The sequence below is a fragment of the Bidens hawaiensis genome, unplaced genomic scaffold (assembly GCF_021521415.1).
Source record: "Bidens hawaiensis isolate Kalapana, Puna unplaced genomic scaffold, B.hawaiensis_p1.1 tig00019558_1, whole genome shotgun sequence".
Classification (NCBI taxonomy): Eukaryota; Viridiplantae; Streptophyta; class Magnoliopsida; order Asterales; family Asteraceae; genus Bidens; species Bidens hawaiensis.
This window is the reverse complement of record NW_027492971.1, coordinates 303,516-320,242: the sequence shown is the minus strand read 5'-3', so window position 1 is coordinate 320,242 and position 16,727 is coordinate 303,516. Positions and strand designations below refer to the sequence as shown.

The 16,727-nt window shown below is 34.9% G+C and overlaps 1 protein-coding gene across 2 annotated transcripts; it reads left to right on the top strand.

Moving 5' to 3' along the window:
* Window positions 1-7,801: 7,801 nt before the first annotated feature.
* On the top strand, window positions 7,802-16,061 carry LOC143558583 (inorganic pyrophosphatase TTM1-like). 2 transcript variants are annotated; one of them, XM_077047398.1, is made up of 11 exons: window positions 7,802-8,160; window positions 9,081-9,195; window positions 9,281-9,476; window positions 9,675-9,788; window positions 9,870-10,043; window positions 11,108-11,302; window positions 13,769-13,891; window positions 13,972-14,084; window positions 14,609-14,729; window positions 14,817-15,083; window positions 15,836-16,061. In XM_077047398.1, exons 1-11 carry the CDS (start codon window positions 7,821-7,823, stop codon window positions 16,052-16,054), a joined length of 1,977 nt encoding a protein of 658 aa, XP_076903513.1. In that variant the 5' UTR covers window positions 7,802-7,820; the 3' UTR covers window positions 16,055-16,061. The 2 variants fall into 2 exon arrangements, with proteins under 2 accessions (XP_076903513.1, XP_076903514.1); XM_077047399.1 differs by lacking the exon at window positions 15,836-16,061 and adding an exon at window positions 15,344-15,394 and having other exon boundaries at window positions 14,817-15,163.
* The last annotated feature ends 666 nt before the right edge of the window (window positions 16,062-16,727 follow it).

Below are 16,727 nucleotides of genomic sequence, written 5' to 3'. Positions count from 1 at the left end.
AACAGTTAGTTGCCATTTAAAGTGAGAACAAATAAAAGAAAATAGTCGTTGTAACGTGGACTTGAAGATACGGATGTCTACCGTCATACATGCTACGAGGCACCAAACTTTACACATTCCCATGCATCCCAACTCCATCTCTAATATTCAAAAAAAGCTGCAACGTTTTATTACTTAAATCAAATTTTACACATCCACCTATTGGTGTGAAGAAGATGTAATTAACTTTACCCTTGTCTACCTATAACTTTTATAATAATTAATTAACTTGCAAGCCATAAAATACTCAATATTCTCGTACGAACTATCCTTTTGTTTTTGGTTAATCTTTACCATTCAAACAATTAATTTTATAGGATTAATTTGTAATAGTTAACTGTCTATCACCCTAGCTAGATATGAACATTATGATTTTATAGTTATCCCATTTGGTTTATTTGACGTCTTCACTCTTCACGTCATTTATGGATCAACGGAATTTAGTAGGTCGTTTATGCATGATCGATATGTTATTGTATTCATCAAAGATGACTGTCTATTTTAAAAATCGGGAAAGGGCATGCTACGCATTTACAGAATGTGTTGGAAGGTTTGTGCTAAGTTTTTTCGAGTATTGTTTGAGATGTATCATTCATGAAAAATGCTATTAATTTACTCGTTATTCGTGTTATCCCCTCTTAGATCGATCAAAGCAACGAAGAAATGATAACCTCCTTAAACTCCTTTTAAGATATAAAGTCTTCTTGGCTTGCCCAGGCATTATCAGCATGCATGTCATTAAAGATTTCTCGGATATTTCTTTACCTTGGACTAAACTAGTATGTAAAGATATTTCTTGCATGTGTGTGGCGATATATGCAAGATGAGGCTTTTCATGTCAAAAGAAAAGTTGTGTAATGCATCATTGTCGGTGCAAGCCAATGGAACAGACGAGTTTGTCGGTTATTATGATGTTTCAATGCAAAAGGCGAGTAGGTTTTCAGTTGAAAATATATGATGCTAACTATCTATGATCTTGAATTTGCAATTGTTGTTTATGCACTAGTCTCAAAGGTATTACCTCTAAGATGCTAAATGTATTATATTTACAAAAGACCAAGGTGTTTATAGGATTATAAAGAGCTAAATATAAAACATAGACAATTGTTAAAGTTATCAAAGATTATAACTTTAATATGTTTGTCAATAATGATTGACATTTAACTTTGACATCTAATTTATTCTATGTTTTTTCTCAAAAATTATTTATTTGTATTCTTTATTAATTTAGAATCAAATAACAAAATGTAATTGTTCTCGTAAAAAACAAAGGTGTGATGGCCAACTTTTTAATTCTGAATTGGGTCAACCATTCAACACCACACATGTGACTCATCAAAACGAGGTAGACCCAACTTCTATTTCTACAGCCTCGTTTAACAATATTTTGGCTTTCAACATGTCAAATGAAATTTTTATTTTAGAATTTTCTTTTATAAAAGGGAATTCTGATATTGAAATATGTTATTCTAGTTTTATATTATACAAACTGTTTAATATTCTTTTCGATACATTGTTAGCGGCTTAGGCGCACATTGATGAATAAAAGTTTTAACTGTGCCTAGTATAAACGAGCTTGATCCCGAGTTCGAGCTTACTTCAAGGCTCATTGAACAAATAAGTACGATCTCGAGCTAAATCCTCATGAGCTTAACCTAGGAATCTCGGACTACTTACGAGTGAGCTGAGCCACTCAAAACTAAACAAGCCAACTTGGGCTAGGGCTGACAGGGTCTAGTGGTTCAAATATGATCGAAGTGCTAGTGTGGTGATAAGAAGAACAACGCTGGCAAGTCTGGAACAAGAGTGTAGAACAAACAATTATATAATGAGAACTATGAGAATCGCATAATACAATTGTACGTGGGGCTTCTCATGTAAAACATAAGATGATTACTAATCACCACACTCTCTCTTCCACTACCATTATCATCTGCAATGCACTATGTACAATGCCCATTATGCGGTTATCACATTTCTCAACTATAATTTTATTCGATAAGATCCTAAATCTTATATCTTATGTAATCGGGTTCGGTTCGGTCCAAACCTCGGCGTTAAATATTCCAAAAACCAAACATAGATGACCAAAGTCCCAAACAAAACTGAGCTAAAACCAACTAAAAGTACATGTGACCAACAATGTGTCGGGCTTAAAAAGTTATTAAACTATATTAAATTGTAATCGGCTTAACAATTTAAGTGAAATCTTCACTAACAAACTTGAGCAAACATAAACAAATTTAAATGAACCAAGCCACCAAGGTAAACGAACGTTCAGACATAAATCAACAAACAATGCATGAGTTCATGCTCGTCCGTTAAACAAAATGAACAAAGTTTTCTGTTCATATTCATTCGTTAATTAAACAAAGGACTTCCCAGTTCCCACCGAACAGTTTACGAATACAGAATTACATGCCTAAGCTTAATTTAGACTTGAACTCGTTTAAGCTCGGCTTCTGTTCGAGAACGGATATGCATTCCAGCTGGACGGGCGCTTCCAAAATCCATTAATATGGCCAATGGAGGTTGGCCTTCACGACGTGTTAGAAGGATGTTTCCAGGTGTTACATCGTTATGTATACAGCGTTTCAAGATTATGCATATGCTTAAGTCCTGCACAAAGCTGCAGCATGATTTTTGAACTAATTAATAAGTAATAAACAAGTTGAGCCCGAGCTCAGGCTCTCGTAAGTTAAACAAGCCAAGATCAGGCTTTGACAAGCTCAAGCTCGACTTGGCTCGTCTGCACCCGTAGTTACCTGGGGAAAAATTTTAGAAAGTCAAAGGTAGAAAAAGCTCATTATTAGCTTTCAGAGTTTTTGCATGGTCCAACAATGTCCCATCCAAATGAACTGGAAATAAGAGGTATGCTTCATGTGTCCAATTTTGTTTTGGTGTGCCCTAACCAAAAAGAATATAAATTTGTGATAAACAAGAATAATTGACCCCAATCTAACATTCTAATTCGGTTATGCAAGTTCAGGTTCAAAATTATTTATCTGCAATCTGCTCTAATTCAAACAAAATTATTTATCTGATTAATTGACCCTAATTTAATATTTTACTTCAAGCTGTAATTGAGCCGAGCCAGGGCTCGAGCTTGAACATAAACGAGCTGGCTCGAGCTTCGTTAATTTTTTATAATTTTTATTTATTTGTTTCTTTTTACATATATTGATGTATAAAAGAAAAAAATATAATTTTTAATAATAATTTATATAAAATTTCTAACTAGAGAATTTACAACGTTATTATAATTTTTATTTTTGTTCACTTTTTATAATGTTTTAAAGCTTGAGTGGCATAATATTGTATTATTTTTAATTATTTTTGTTGACTATTATTATTATTATATATTAAAATTTGGGTTTAATCTAAATTCTAAACAAGCCAATGAGCTGAGCTAACGAGCCGAGCCAACCCTGGCTTGAGGAGCCGGTTTGTTTAGATTCGAGCTATTTTCAAGCCCACGGGCCACGGACATTTTGAACAGCAAGGAACATTAACATAATCATCGGTATTAACCTTCACTTGAATTATGGCGTGATCAGGTAACGGGAGCAGATTCTCAATTAAACATTATTTGTTGTATCTACTACTGCTTTTTTTGTAACTTGATTGATAAACATTATGGTTTTGCTGTCTTCACATATGCGTTACACATGTATTTCTTGCTGTCATTCCTCCTATGATAAAAGCGGTCTACTTCTTACATTTTCTCAATCTAGGTGCTTGGCTGCCTGCCTTCTAATTAACTGCCACTCATAACTTACCGATCAACATCCAACTTTTATGGTGGCAAAACGATTGTCATGTGGTAGTCGGCGGTATGGTTTCCTGGAAATGCCCAAGCCAAACTCTCAAGTCAACGAGAATCCGGTTAAAACAACATAGTCTGGCCATAGCGGGTATCGAGGCTCTCCAAATTTAAAAATACGATAGCCCGAATACAAAAAAAGGGTCACGTGACAGTTCTAACACAGTAACACAAGAAAGAAGTAAAAAGCATATCCGTAATGAATTGTAATACTACTACTAGTAGCAATAATATTAATAACATCTGATGTCTAGGTGCCACTCATAATATCTTCTCCTTCTTTCTATCATCATCATCATCCAGCTTTTGAGTCACTGGAATAACTGCCTTCTGACATCGCTAACAAACCTTGCACCACCTGGCTATCTTCAGCCCCACACGCTTAAGCTTATTCTTCTACATCACTCCTTTACATTCTTCTCTCAACTCATCAAATCCTTCATCTGCTATTCAGGTTCCTTCCTTCTTCTCACTATCATCCTTCAACTTAAATCCATATTTTTTCATAATTTTGCTTCAATTGCGTGTTCTGCTACTTCGCTTCTCTGTGCGATCCTTCACTTGACTTCGTCTTCAATTATTATTATTATCATCATCATTCATTCACTGCTACAGAATTAGGTTAAATTTTATGCCGATGTTGTGTTTTCGGTTTTCTAGGGCTTTTGATTTTACTACAGGCTAATTTGTAAGGTAGATCAAACACCGTCTCCAATTTCCAGTTTTAATTTGATTATCAGCACCTAAATACTCACATGCCTGTGCCAAATTATATGTATATGTACAGTTCAATCAAAAGTAATGTTTGGGGGTGTTTGGTACTGACAATGGAATTGTAGAGAAATGGAATAAAGAAATGGAATTGGTCTGGAGAATGAGAATTGACTGTTCTGTTTGGTAGTACAGAGATTTCAGTAGAGAAATATAGCTGAGAATCATTTCTCTTGTTTGGTACATAGAAAATAAACAGAGAATTATATCAACTTTATCATTAGCACAAGTATTTTTTTCATAACAAATATTTATTAAAAAATTAAAAACATATAAAAAGATGCATAAATTCCAACCAAAATATGCATTGATCAAACCAATTCACATACAAAACATAGTTTTTAAGAAAAAACATCAACCATAGTTAAAACCAATTCACATACAAAACATACTTCAACCATACACAACTATCCCATTGAACCATCGGTATACAACTCGACCATCTCAATTTTATCTTCTATTGTCAACGCAATTGGTGATAGTTTTGTAGGCCTAGTCCCCATATAGGCCTTTGCCAGCTCAGCAGGTGAAGCCACATCATCTTCAAAGGCCTGTGATGATCCAATTACAGATGAATTTCAAAACTAAAACAAATAACCACAAGCAAAATAATACAACTTACTCTTGCAATGACAACAGCTGTAGAAATTGCAGCATCAAAGTTCACAGTCTCTCTCTCTACTACATGTTTGATCAATGTCCCACTTGTAAATGCATCAGTTTTCGAAGCATGATATGATGAAAAGGGTATCTATTAACAACAAAGCAAAAGTAACTTTTGGGGGAAAAAATGTGACATGGAAAATAATAAACTTACATTTACAGCGGCTTCCTGAGACACATTCCTTGGGTCTTCATTAGTCCCTGATCACAGTAAAGCCTTAGTAAGGAACATAGAAAGAATTAAAAAACCATAAATATATTTTAAAAAACAGGTAGCAGCAAGGTAAAAATAAAAACTTGATTGGTTGTCCATAATAAATATAACTAACACTATAATTAAAATTTGTCTAATCTTATTGGCTGATACATACTTTATGATTCGTAGTAATACATAATTTAAAAACTTTTGCAATGTGAATGAAATTAATGTCAGCTTTTTGAACAATAACACCGCTATGTTTCAGTTAAAATTTTAAGCAACAATGAAGTCCATATAACTTAGATTTTATATCCCCCAACGATGATGTAACCTCTACTGTGGGTTATGAACTTATTGGCTTAGCCATTACCAAATCAATGGCAATGATATCAACATTTTATTTCTAGTCAACACAAGACAGTCACATTCATAAACAGTCCTGTAAGCTAGATACTTAATTACAGGCTCTTAACAAAAGTGAAACAAAAAAAAAGGTTTTTCATGACGATAGTCAAGCATGGTTTGGCTAGAATACATACATAATTACAGATGCCTTTTCTTATAACCAAACTTACTGAAAACCTATATTTCTATGTCAACTTAATTTACCCGTCTGTCGCTTTTGACTCATTGGCAAGCTTACAAAGCTGAACATAATGAACACAAAAGACAACCAGACAATCATCATTTATGCTGTGAGATATAATACATAAGTGAAACAAAATCTACGCAATATGATGTATGATTGTATGGGACACATTCCATTATCACATCTACAGAAACCTACAAAGTACATACCCCTGGTGATTTTAAAGAACATAAACAACCAAAAATATGCTCTTTTACAAGGTAACAAATACAGTCAGATGAACCCTAAGCATATCAACATAAACAACCAATAAACCATACAAGACCACATCTAATTCCAACAACAGTCGCACACAAAAATCAATTAACCAAATTCCTCCACATCTTAAGCAAATAAACATAATCAGCATTCAGCAATCAACATAAACAGCCACATCTAATCCAGCACAATCATACACAAAATCAATTAACTTAATTCCACATCCAAATTCAATTAACCCTAACCTAAATACCTAATCGAGAAAAGCTTTTAACCTGTCAAACGTTGTGCAGGTTGAGAATTAAGCCGCTTACGAAACACGCCAAACAACCTATCAGCACCAGCGTATAACAGCCTAGACGCAGGGTCCACAAGCTTCGCTAATAGGCTAGAGTAATTATTATTATTGTTATTATTATTATTATTGTTTCTGATTGCGGTTGGAGGCCGATCGTACGGCGTGGCATGAGAACTACGGCGGCTAGGTTTTTTCCGGAACTTGCCGCCGGCTCCGCCGCTCTGGTAGGTGCTTACGCCGTCGGCCATTGGAGCTGTGGACAGAGGATTTGTGTAGAGAGAGAAAGAGAAAGAGAGAGGTAGTGGGAAAATGGGAGAAATGAAACCCATAGAAATCCATTTCTCCGCTTTTGTTAAAGAAACAAAATCAGAGAAATGAAAATGGTTTATTTCAATTTCTCACCTCTTTCTTTCATAAACAAACAATCATAAACAAACAAACAAGAGAATTCTTTCCAATTCCATTTCTCACCCCTCAATTCCCTCGACCAAACACCCCCGTGGTATGGAGATATTACTGACTTAGGCTTTATTATTGTAATAATTATCTATATCATAATTAGGTTTCCTTTCTAATCATCCTAATTGTATCCATATGTACAGTTGATTAATTACTGCATAATCGCTAATCGGTATGCTACAGATTCGATTTCGCCTAATCGGACCAACTAATCGGTAGTTGGTCAAAGCTGGTCCAAATCGTTCAGATTTTGGTCAAAATTGGTTAAATTTCGGTCAAGATTGGTCAAATTATATTATATATAGTTATATACAATTCAATAAAAAGTAGTGTCAGGAGATATTAGTTAGGGTATGTTGTTAGGATATTTGATTAGATTAGGCTTCCTTTGTAATGATTTTCATTGTGTCTCTATATATTGTTGATTAATGATAATTGATACATACATAATACCTTACAAGGTTTTCATTATTTCACTATAACAATTCAATCAAAAGTAGTGTTAGGGAATATTAATTAGGGTTTATTGTAATTATCTATACCATAAAGTAGGATGAGATACGATTAGAGTAGGCTTCCTTGTAATTATTTTCACTATACCCGTATATAGTTGATTGATAATACATAATACCTTATGGGATTTTCATTATTATATAGCTAGTATTCATGCTGCTAATATTTAAAAAAAATTCCTTTTGCAGGATAAGTCTTCGTGTTAAACATGTCACAAGACAATTCTTCCATGATTGATTCACCTAGAAGGCGGTCCGGTTTGTTAAGAGATCAAGTTCAATTGGTTAAAAAGAAAGATTCATCACGCTATGAGATTGCACCGATACAAGATCCTCTATCGTTTGAGAAGGGTTTCTTTGTAATGATTAGGGCGTGCCAATTACTGGCTCAAAAAAATGAAGGGATTCTATTGGTTGGTGTAGCTGGTCCGTCTGGTGCTGGAAAAACTGTGTTTACAGATAAAGTTCTCAATTTTATGCCTAGCATTGCGGTCATAACAATGGATAATTACAATGATGCAACTCGTATTGTTGATGGCAACTTTGATGGTAATTAGTCTTGATTTGTTCTTTATGTTATTGATTTAGTTTTGAAAACGAACCAAACCGACAGAGACCTTGTTAATTTTTGCGCATTAAGCGTTTATCGGACAAATGGACGGTCCATGAAGGAAATAATTTTGTTCGTGTTCGTTCATTAATTCTATAAAACAAAAACGAATGAACACAAACGAACCCAAACAAACATATATATTTATTTGAAAAATAAATATCAGCATTCTTAAACTCAAGCATTAGACAAAATAACCCAAAATAAATATAAAGTTTAGTATTTGACATAATTATCTGTTTATACATAATAAACTAACAGTTAAAAAATATAAAACACCTTTAATGACCAAACGTAAAGAAATAAACATGAATGGATATAAATGAACAACATTAATGAACGTCAACAAACAAACACGAGTGAATATAAAATGAACGAACATATTACCAAACGTTCACGAGCACGGCCTCTTTTCATGTTCGTTCTTTCAATTAATCGAACGAAATTCCTTGTTCATGTTCGTTCATTTATTAAATCGACTGATGTAAACGAACTTCCGCCAAACGGTTTGCAGAAGGTTCAGTTTGTTTACAACATTAAGCGCACTCAGTAAATGCAGGAGAGGGAGGGGGGTGTGGGTTGAAATGAGGGCTAACCTTCAATGATAGGTAGGCATTAATCCTATTACAGGGTTGTTTGGATGTGCGTTTTGAAACTTGAATGATTATATAATATCCTGATCATAATCTAGATATCTAACAAATTATGATTGTCTAATAACTAATCAATAAAATGGGCAGAAAATATATTATTGTGAGAAAAAGAGACATTTTGGCAACTGTGGTTAAAAGTCCACATTGATGTTAAAATATGTAAATATGATACATTTTGACTTTGACCCTTGTTTGCTTGATTGCAGATCCAAGGCTGACAGACTATGACACATTGCTTGAAAACATACATGGCCTTAAAGAAGGGAGACCCGTTCAAGTTCCAATTTATGATTTTAAAACAAGTTCAAGAATTGGTTACAGGTTACTATTTACTAATGATCCATCACACACGCAAATATCTATATATCTGTGTATCTATTCATTCTAGTTGTATTATGTATAACAGAACAGTTGAGGTTCCTTCGTCTCGCATAGTGATTATTGAAGGGATTTATGCACTCAGTGAAAAACTACGACCACTTTTAGATCTCCGTGTCTCTGTCACTGGTGGGGTACACTTTGACCTGGTCAAACGGGTTTTGAGAGACATTCAACGCGTTGGACAAGAACCCGAAGAAATCATTCATCAAATCTCTGAAACCGTATTCTCAATTCCCCTACTTGTATAATGTTAATGTGTTAGTTACAATTACAAACATATTATTATTTTTCATAAAGCATATATCAAATTTCAACCTTTTGGCCCGTTCCCCTTCTAAATATATATTTTCTTCATGTGACTCGTTTTTAAACTGGGTCAAAATTGTCAATACTTGGTTAATCATAATATATATTTACAGGTATATCCTATGTACAAAGCTTTTATCGAGCCAGATCTACAAACTGCACATATAAAAATTATCAACAAGTTCAATCCGTTCTCTGGATTCCAGAATCCGAGTTATATTTTGAAGGTTAATTATTTAGTTCTTTAATTCTTGTTGAATAACTTTTGCTTTAAATTTAATTAATATTTGTTTATGTTTTAACTGTAGTCTAAAAAGGCGGTCACCCCAGAGCAATTGAAGGCAGTTCTATCTCCAGAACATGAAGAAAGAAAAGAAGAAACTTATGATATATATCTTCTGCCACCCGGCGAGGACCCGGAAGCTTGTCAATCGTATCTCAGGATGAGGAACCGTGATGGCAAGTACAACCTTATGTTTGAGGTATGCAAAATGGATTAACGGGTCAAGATGGTCAATTTTTGGTCCGGTTTGGGTTGACCCGCCGTGAAACTATTAGTAATTAATGTTTACACGTATGATTACAAAAATTACATTATTATAACCTTATGTTTGAGGTATGCATCTTTGTTAGAGATTTAGAGGTAGCAAAATGGGTTAACGGGTCAACATGGACAATCTGTTGGTCCATTTTGGGTTGGGTTGACTGTTGACCCACCACAAATAAAAGCTACAAATAATTAATATCTGGTTACAAAAACTAAATTATTACAAAATCATGTTTGAAGAATGCGTCTTTATTTGAGGTGGCAAAATGGATTAATGGGTCATAATGGAAAATTTGTTGTCGGATTGTGTTTGGTTGACCGTTAACCCACCAAAAATAAAAGCTTAAATAATTAATGTTATACATATGTTTACAAAAACTAAGTTATTACAGCCTTATGTTTGAGGTATGCATCTTTATAAGAGGCAGCAAAATGGATTAACGGGTTAAAATGGCCAACTTTTGGTCTAGGTTGGGTCAGGTTGACCCTCATCAAACTATAAACATTTAATGTTGTATTGGACATATGATTATTTCAACCTTATGTTTGAGGTATGCATTTTTATTAGAGTTAGCAAAATGGATTAACGGGTCAAAATTTCTTGTCAATTTGGGTTGGATTGACCGCTGACCCACCAAAGATAATAAAAGCTATACATAACTATTGTTTTATATGTGATTACAAAAACTAAATTATTACAACCATATGTTTTGAGGCATGTATCTTTATTAGATGTAGCAAAATGGGTTAAGGGGTCAAAATAGACAATTTGTTGGTTCTGATTGGGTTGGGTTGAGCGTTGACTATTGGCCTACCAAAAGTAAAAGCACTAAATAATTAATGTCTTACATATGATTACAAAAACTAATTTATTACAATACCAGAAGTTGTTTATTTTACCCATTTTTGGTTCTTTTGGAATCAAAAGCTTTCACAAACATTTTATCAGAATCTTGTTATGTAATAGATAAATTTACATGTGCTATATTGTATCTTTAGGAGTGGGTAACGGATAGACCGTTCATTATATCACCTAGAATCACCCTTGAAGTGAGTGTACGTCTTCTTGGCGGGCTAATGGCATTAGGATACACAATTGCTGCCATACTAAAAAGAAGCAGCCATGTTTTCTTTGATGACAAGGTGTGTGTGAAAACCGATTGGTTAGAGCAACTCAACCGCACCTATGTTCAGGTATTTTATTTGAGCACCATCTTGTCATTTGAATAATAAGGGATAATTTCAGGGGTGCAAACGTCACGAGACGAGCCAAGCCTGAGATCGCCTAAGCTCGAGCCCGGCTCGTTTAACTTATGAGCGCTCGAGCTTGAGCTTGGCTTGTGAGTAGCTTCTTCAATCTTTAGCTTGGCTCGTTTTTTATTTATTAAATTTTTATATACTTTATTATTATTATTTTTTGTATATATAGAAAGTTATTTAAGTTTATATGTAAGATAATATATATGCATTATTTAGTTATTATTACAATAGCTTTATACAATAATTATTATCATATAAATGTAAATTGAATTTATTAATTAGAAATTATATAAATAATTAGACTTTTTTAGGCTTGTGGGCCAGCCTGAGCTCAATAAATGAAGCTGGGGCCCAGGCTCATTCATTTAACAAGCTCATAATTAGGCTCGAGCTCATTTAAGCTCAGGCCGATTTGAGCTTTTAGCAAGCCGATCTTGAGCAACTTGGCTCGTTTACATCCCTAGATAATTTCACATATCCCCTTCAAACTTGGTGTGATATCATATTTATCCAACAAAGTGTCAGATATATCTATTAGCAGATATATACGGTTATATTATTATTATTATTATTATTATTATTATTATTATTATTATTATTATTATTATAGATTGTATTTGATATAGAATATGATTCATCCCTAAATTCTAAATTAGAGGGATTTCTGTATATATTAGCGATTATTGGTTAATGAGAATCATCGAACTTTATCAATTATCATGGTATCACAGCCATCCCTGTAACCCTAGCTGGAAACCTTCCCTCCTCTGATCACCTTTCTCCCTCTCTCAGATCAATTCCTTTTATTTATTTTTTTTTCTGTTCTTCTAAATAACCTTCCCTCCTCTGATCACCTTTATCCCTCTCTCAGATCAATTCCTTTTATTTTTATTTTTTTCTGTTCTTCTAAATGGATAAAATACATCCAGCGGTTACCGTTACTAACATCAAGAACTTCATCCCCCTTGTTCTTGAAACTGAAAACTCCCAATATAACTCATGGGCGGAGTTGTTCAGAATTCATTGCAGAGCTTTCGAGGTTTCTGACCACATCGATCCTAAGGCCCCCAAAACTGCTTCCTCATCAACAGATAAAGATGACTCGACTTATGTTAGCCCAGCCCTATGGAATTGATTAGATGCGATCGTGCTCCAGTGGATTTATGCCACCATCTCTCATGATCTGTTACATACTATCCTAAAACCCCAGTCCACTTCTCTTCAAGCATGGACAACTTTGGAGAATATCTTTAAAGATAACCAAGCCACACGAGCCGTCTACCTTGGCAGAAAATTCGCCTCCACTCGTTTGGCTGATTTTTCCAAACATGTCAGCATATTGTCAAGCCCTAAAAATGTTGTCCGATCAGCTCGCTAATGTGAACGCACCGGTGGAAGAGGACAGGTTGGTGATTCAACTCATAACAGGCTTGAATGAAAATTCGCACCGGTGGAAGAGGACAGGTTGGTGATTCAACTCATAACAGGCTTGAATGAAAATTACGAAAGCACAACTCAAATTCTTGAAGGCACTACTCCCCTACCAAGTTTTTACGAAGCCCGGTCTAAGCTCATTAACGATGAAATAAGGAAACAACATTAGACCGCTATTAGCTCTCTTCATTCTGGTGGTACAGCCCTTCATGCTTCCAATAACCGCACCAACGACACACACCACCACCAGTTCGATTCCCATGCTGGTTCTAGGGGACGAGGACGTGGTCGTGGTCGTCGAGGTAGGGGACGGTCTTCAAGCAGCCGTGGCAGGGGGTATTCGGGTCAGCAAGGGTCTGGTCAGCACGGATATGGCTCGGGTCAGCAGGTTTACGGGTCTGGACATCATCACCTGGGCTACGGTCAAACATCTTATCAGCAGAATTCTGTTGGTCAGCAATATTACCGACCCAATAGCCCTTCTTGGCCCACTCAGCAAGTTCCATGGGGCCAACAAACTTGGGCTTACCCACCTTGCCCGTACCCTACACAGCAGCCTCCAACAGTGGGCCCAAGACAGCCCTTAAACCCAGCTTATGGTCCTCCAACATTCATCCCTAAATTAGAGGAGGGATTTCTGTATATATTAGGGATTATTGGTTAATGAGAATCATCGAACTTTATCAATTATAAATATCAATCTACAAATTTATGACATTTATACCCTTTCTGTAAAATTTGCATCATGATGTGAGTTTGGGGTGTAATGAGAAAATAAGGGTATACTGGTCATATCAAAATATGGAATTTTATTTATCTTGAATGGATATTCCATACTTGATATTAATATTTTCAGTTGAGCAAATATTATATTATACAAGTTTTTAGGGGCATATATAAAATTGCCCGATATCCTAAATTTTAATTCCCTCATTTTGATTTTGCTATAATCCAATTGGCTAAAAGGTGCAAGGAAGAGACCGTTTGTATGTGAAATATATTGCAGAGCAGCTGGGGTTAGATGGTACATATGTTCCTAGAACCTACATAGAACAAATACAGTTAGAAAAGGCTGTAAATGATGTGATGGTATGTTTTTATTTTATTTCATAGCAATCATTAAATAATGCTTATTATGGTCTTGATTTGGTCAAATAATAATCTTACAGGCATTGCCAGATGATCTGAAAACAAAACTCAGCATAGATGATGATTTGGTTTCAAGCCCTAAAGAAGCTTTATCGCGTGCTTCTGCTGATAGAAGATCCAAATACCTTAACAGGTATGCATCAATGGCACTTTTGACCTTTTGGTCAAACAAGTTGGAACTCGACAATCAGACCCAATTGTGCATAATTATTTTGTTCATAAAACTATAGGGAAACAATATAAGTTTATTGAAATTTTTGGTGAAAAGTGTTTGGGATCAACCGGATTTGTACTAGTCAATTACCTGTTTTAACCCAACCTGCCCATTTGGTTAGGAGGGTGAATTTCTAGCAGGACACAGAAACACAACCCGTACCTAACACGAAATTCGAGGGTTTGGGTCTAACCCACGAACACGTTGAATTAAACGGGTGGGTTCGTAGGTTGACCTGTTTCATTTTTTTAAATGTGTTATTATGTCATAACTTATGATGGTTGGGAATTTTATATCAAAGTTTAAAAACTAATAATAGAAATTGACATCGAATGTTGTAACTAAAATGTAATTGTTTTATAGACATTTTTTTAAGTTTTAATTTTAGGACCCATTTAGCACCCTTGATTTGCCAGGTTTTAAATGTCAGTTATAATAAACAGGGGTGGGGCTCACTCGTTTTCAACCCGTGAAAAGAATTTATCAAAGTTGACAAAACTTTCCATTAATAGTAAGCGGTTTGATGGGAGGACCCCGGATTCACCAGCAACAGTTGTAAACCAAGTAAAGCCACCATCTCTCATTTTGTTTCTAATTTACATATGTGCTTAATTATTTCCTGCTATTTAGCACTCGGTTTGGTTATTATAGGGAGTGATTACTCACTTGTCAGAACAAATTTCAACTCTAAATGAAAGAATGGATGATTTTACTACTCGAATTGAAGAGTTAACTTCAAAGTTTTCTCAAAGGAAAGTACCAAGCCTTCAGAACATGGCGGGCCAGGCTGAATCCTGCAACGGATCTGCAACTTCACTGTTCGTGACTGGTTTAGGAAACGGGTCACTGACTGGTCAACTACTGCCTAATTCCGCTTCTTCTCACCAGTTATCACGAGAGACGCCCCTAATGGAAGAGGTGCACTATTCATCTTTTCTCCAATTTCATTTGCTTTTCATGTTATGTATCACAAACGGGTCAAATCTATATCTCAAACGGTCAAATGGGCGAGAAAATGGGTGAAAACGGTCAAATCTACTTGGGTGAAAATGGGTCAAATGGGCGAAGGTCTATTGTCAGCACGTACAATCTTTAAATCATTTTTATTAAAAAAAAGAGGAGTATTTTCTATATCTAACGGGTCAACTCTACTTGGGCTGATGTTAAATTTCAAACAGGTCAAATCTACTTGGGTTGAAATGAGTCAAATGGGCAAAAGTCTATTTTCATTGCATACAACTATACAGGTCTTCATAATCATTTTATCAGAAAAAAAAGAGAATTTTCAATATATCAAATGGGTCAAATCTATTTGGATTGATGCTAAATCTCAAATAGGTGAAATCTATTTGGCTTGAGATTTAAGTCTTAAACGGGTCAAATCCACTTGGGTTGAAAATATGGGTCAAATCTACAAGTGTTGCTATTAAATCTAAAACGGGTCAAGTCTACTTGGATTGAAATGGGTCAAAGGTCAAAAGTCTGCTTTTTTCCAATTTCCTTCGCTTTTCTTGCAGCCAAATATGACAGTTGCAACATGTTAACATATTAATGAGGTCAATTTGGGTCATGTTAAATCTCAAACGGGTCAAATATACTTCAGTTGAAACAGGCCAGACGAGCAAAAGTCGATTTTCAATCGTTTTTATTCAAATATTTTCTTGAAACAGGTGCTCTTAATCGCAAGGGGACAACGCCAACTAATGCATCAACTGGACAACATAAGTAACCTGTTACGTGATTATGTGAGCGAAAAGGACCACGTTGACCGGTCAGACAAGACCAACCGATTCACCGAGATCGAATCGGTTGGAGTTCCGTTTATTGCAGCGTTGGCGATCGGTGGGTTAGAGTTCTTGTTGTGTAGGACTTTGTATTCCCAAAAGTAAAGGAAAAGGAAACACTCTTAAGTTTTCAAATAAAAAACACCCAAGATGTTGGGATCACAATGACTCATGTATGATATAATGCGTAAAGAATCAGGTGAATTTGTCCCTGAAAAAGGTAACAACATATAGTAACAAAGAAAGCTTTATTTCATAAATCAAGTATATGATGTGTTTGTTGGTTTCTTGACCCAAAAAGGAGATGCGTGCTTTGAATTTTATAGCTTAAATCGTATAGATGGAGTACTTGAAACTTAAAAGTACAGATTAAGATCATTTTTATATAAAAAATTATCTATTAATTATGCATATTAAACACTTTTTTTGCTAAGAAAAACTAAAATATGCTATTTCAACATTGGGCTAATGTGCAATTTCAACACACCTCGGTCTAGGTGTGTGTACGGTTTAGACCGGGCACAAACCAATAATTCATGGGTTCCCAATGGGCGTATGGGTGATCGGTTGATTTTGGACACAAACCAATGCATTTTCAGCTGTCGTTTGAGCTTGAATTTTTTTTAGCAAAGTAAATTGTCCAAAATAATAAATTTCGATCTACAAACATTTTGCTTAAATTCCATATTAATTAATAACTTATTGATTCTTAAACTTATGAGCCAATTTTTAGCTACAACATTCATTAATTTATTTATAAATTACATTCAAAACAAAA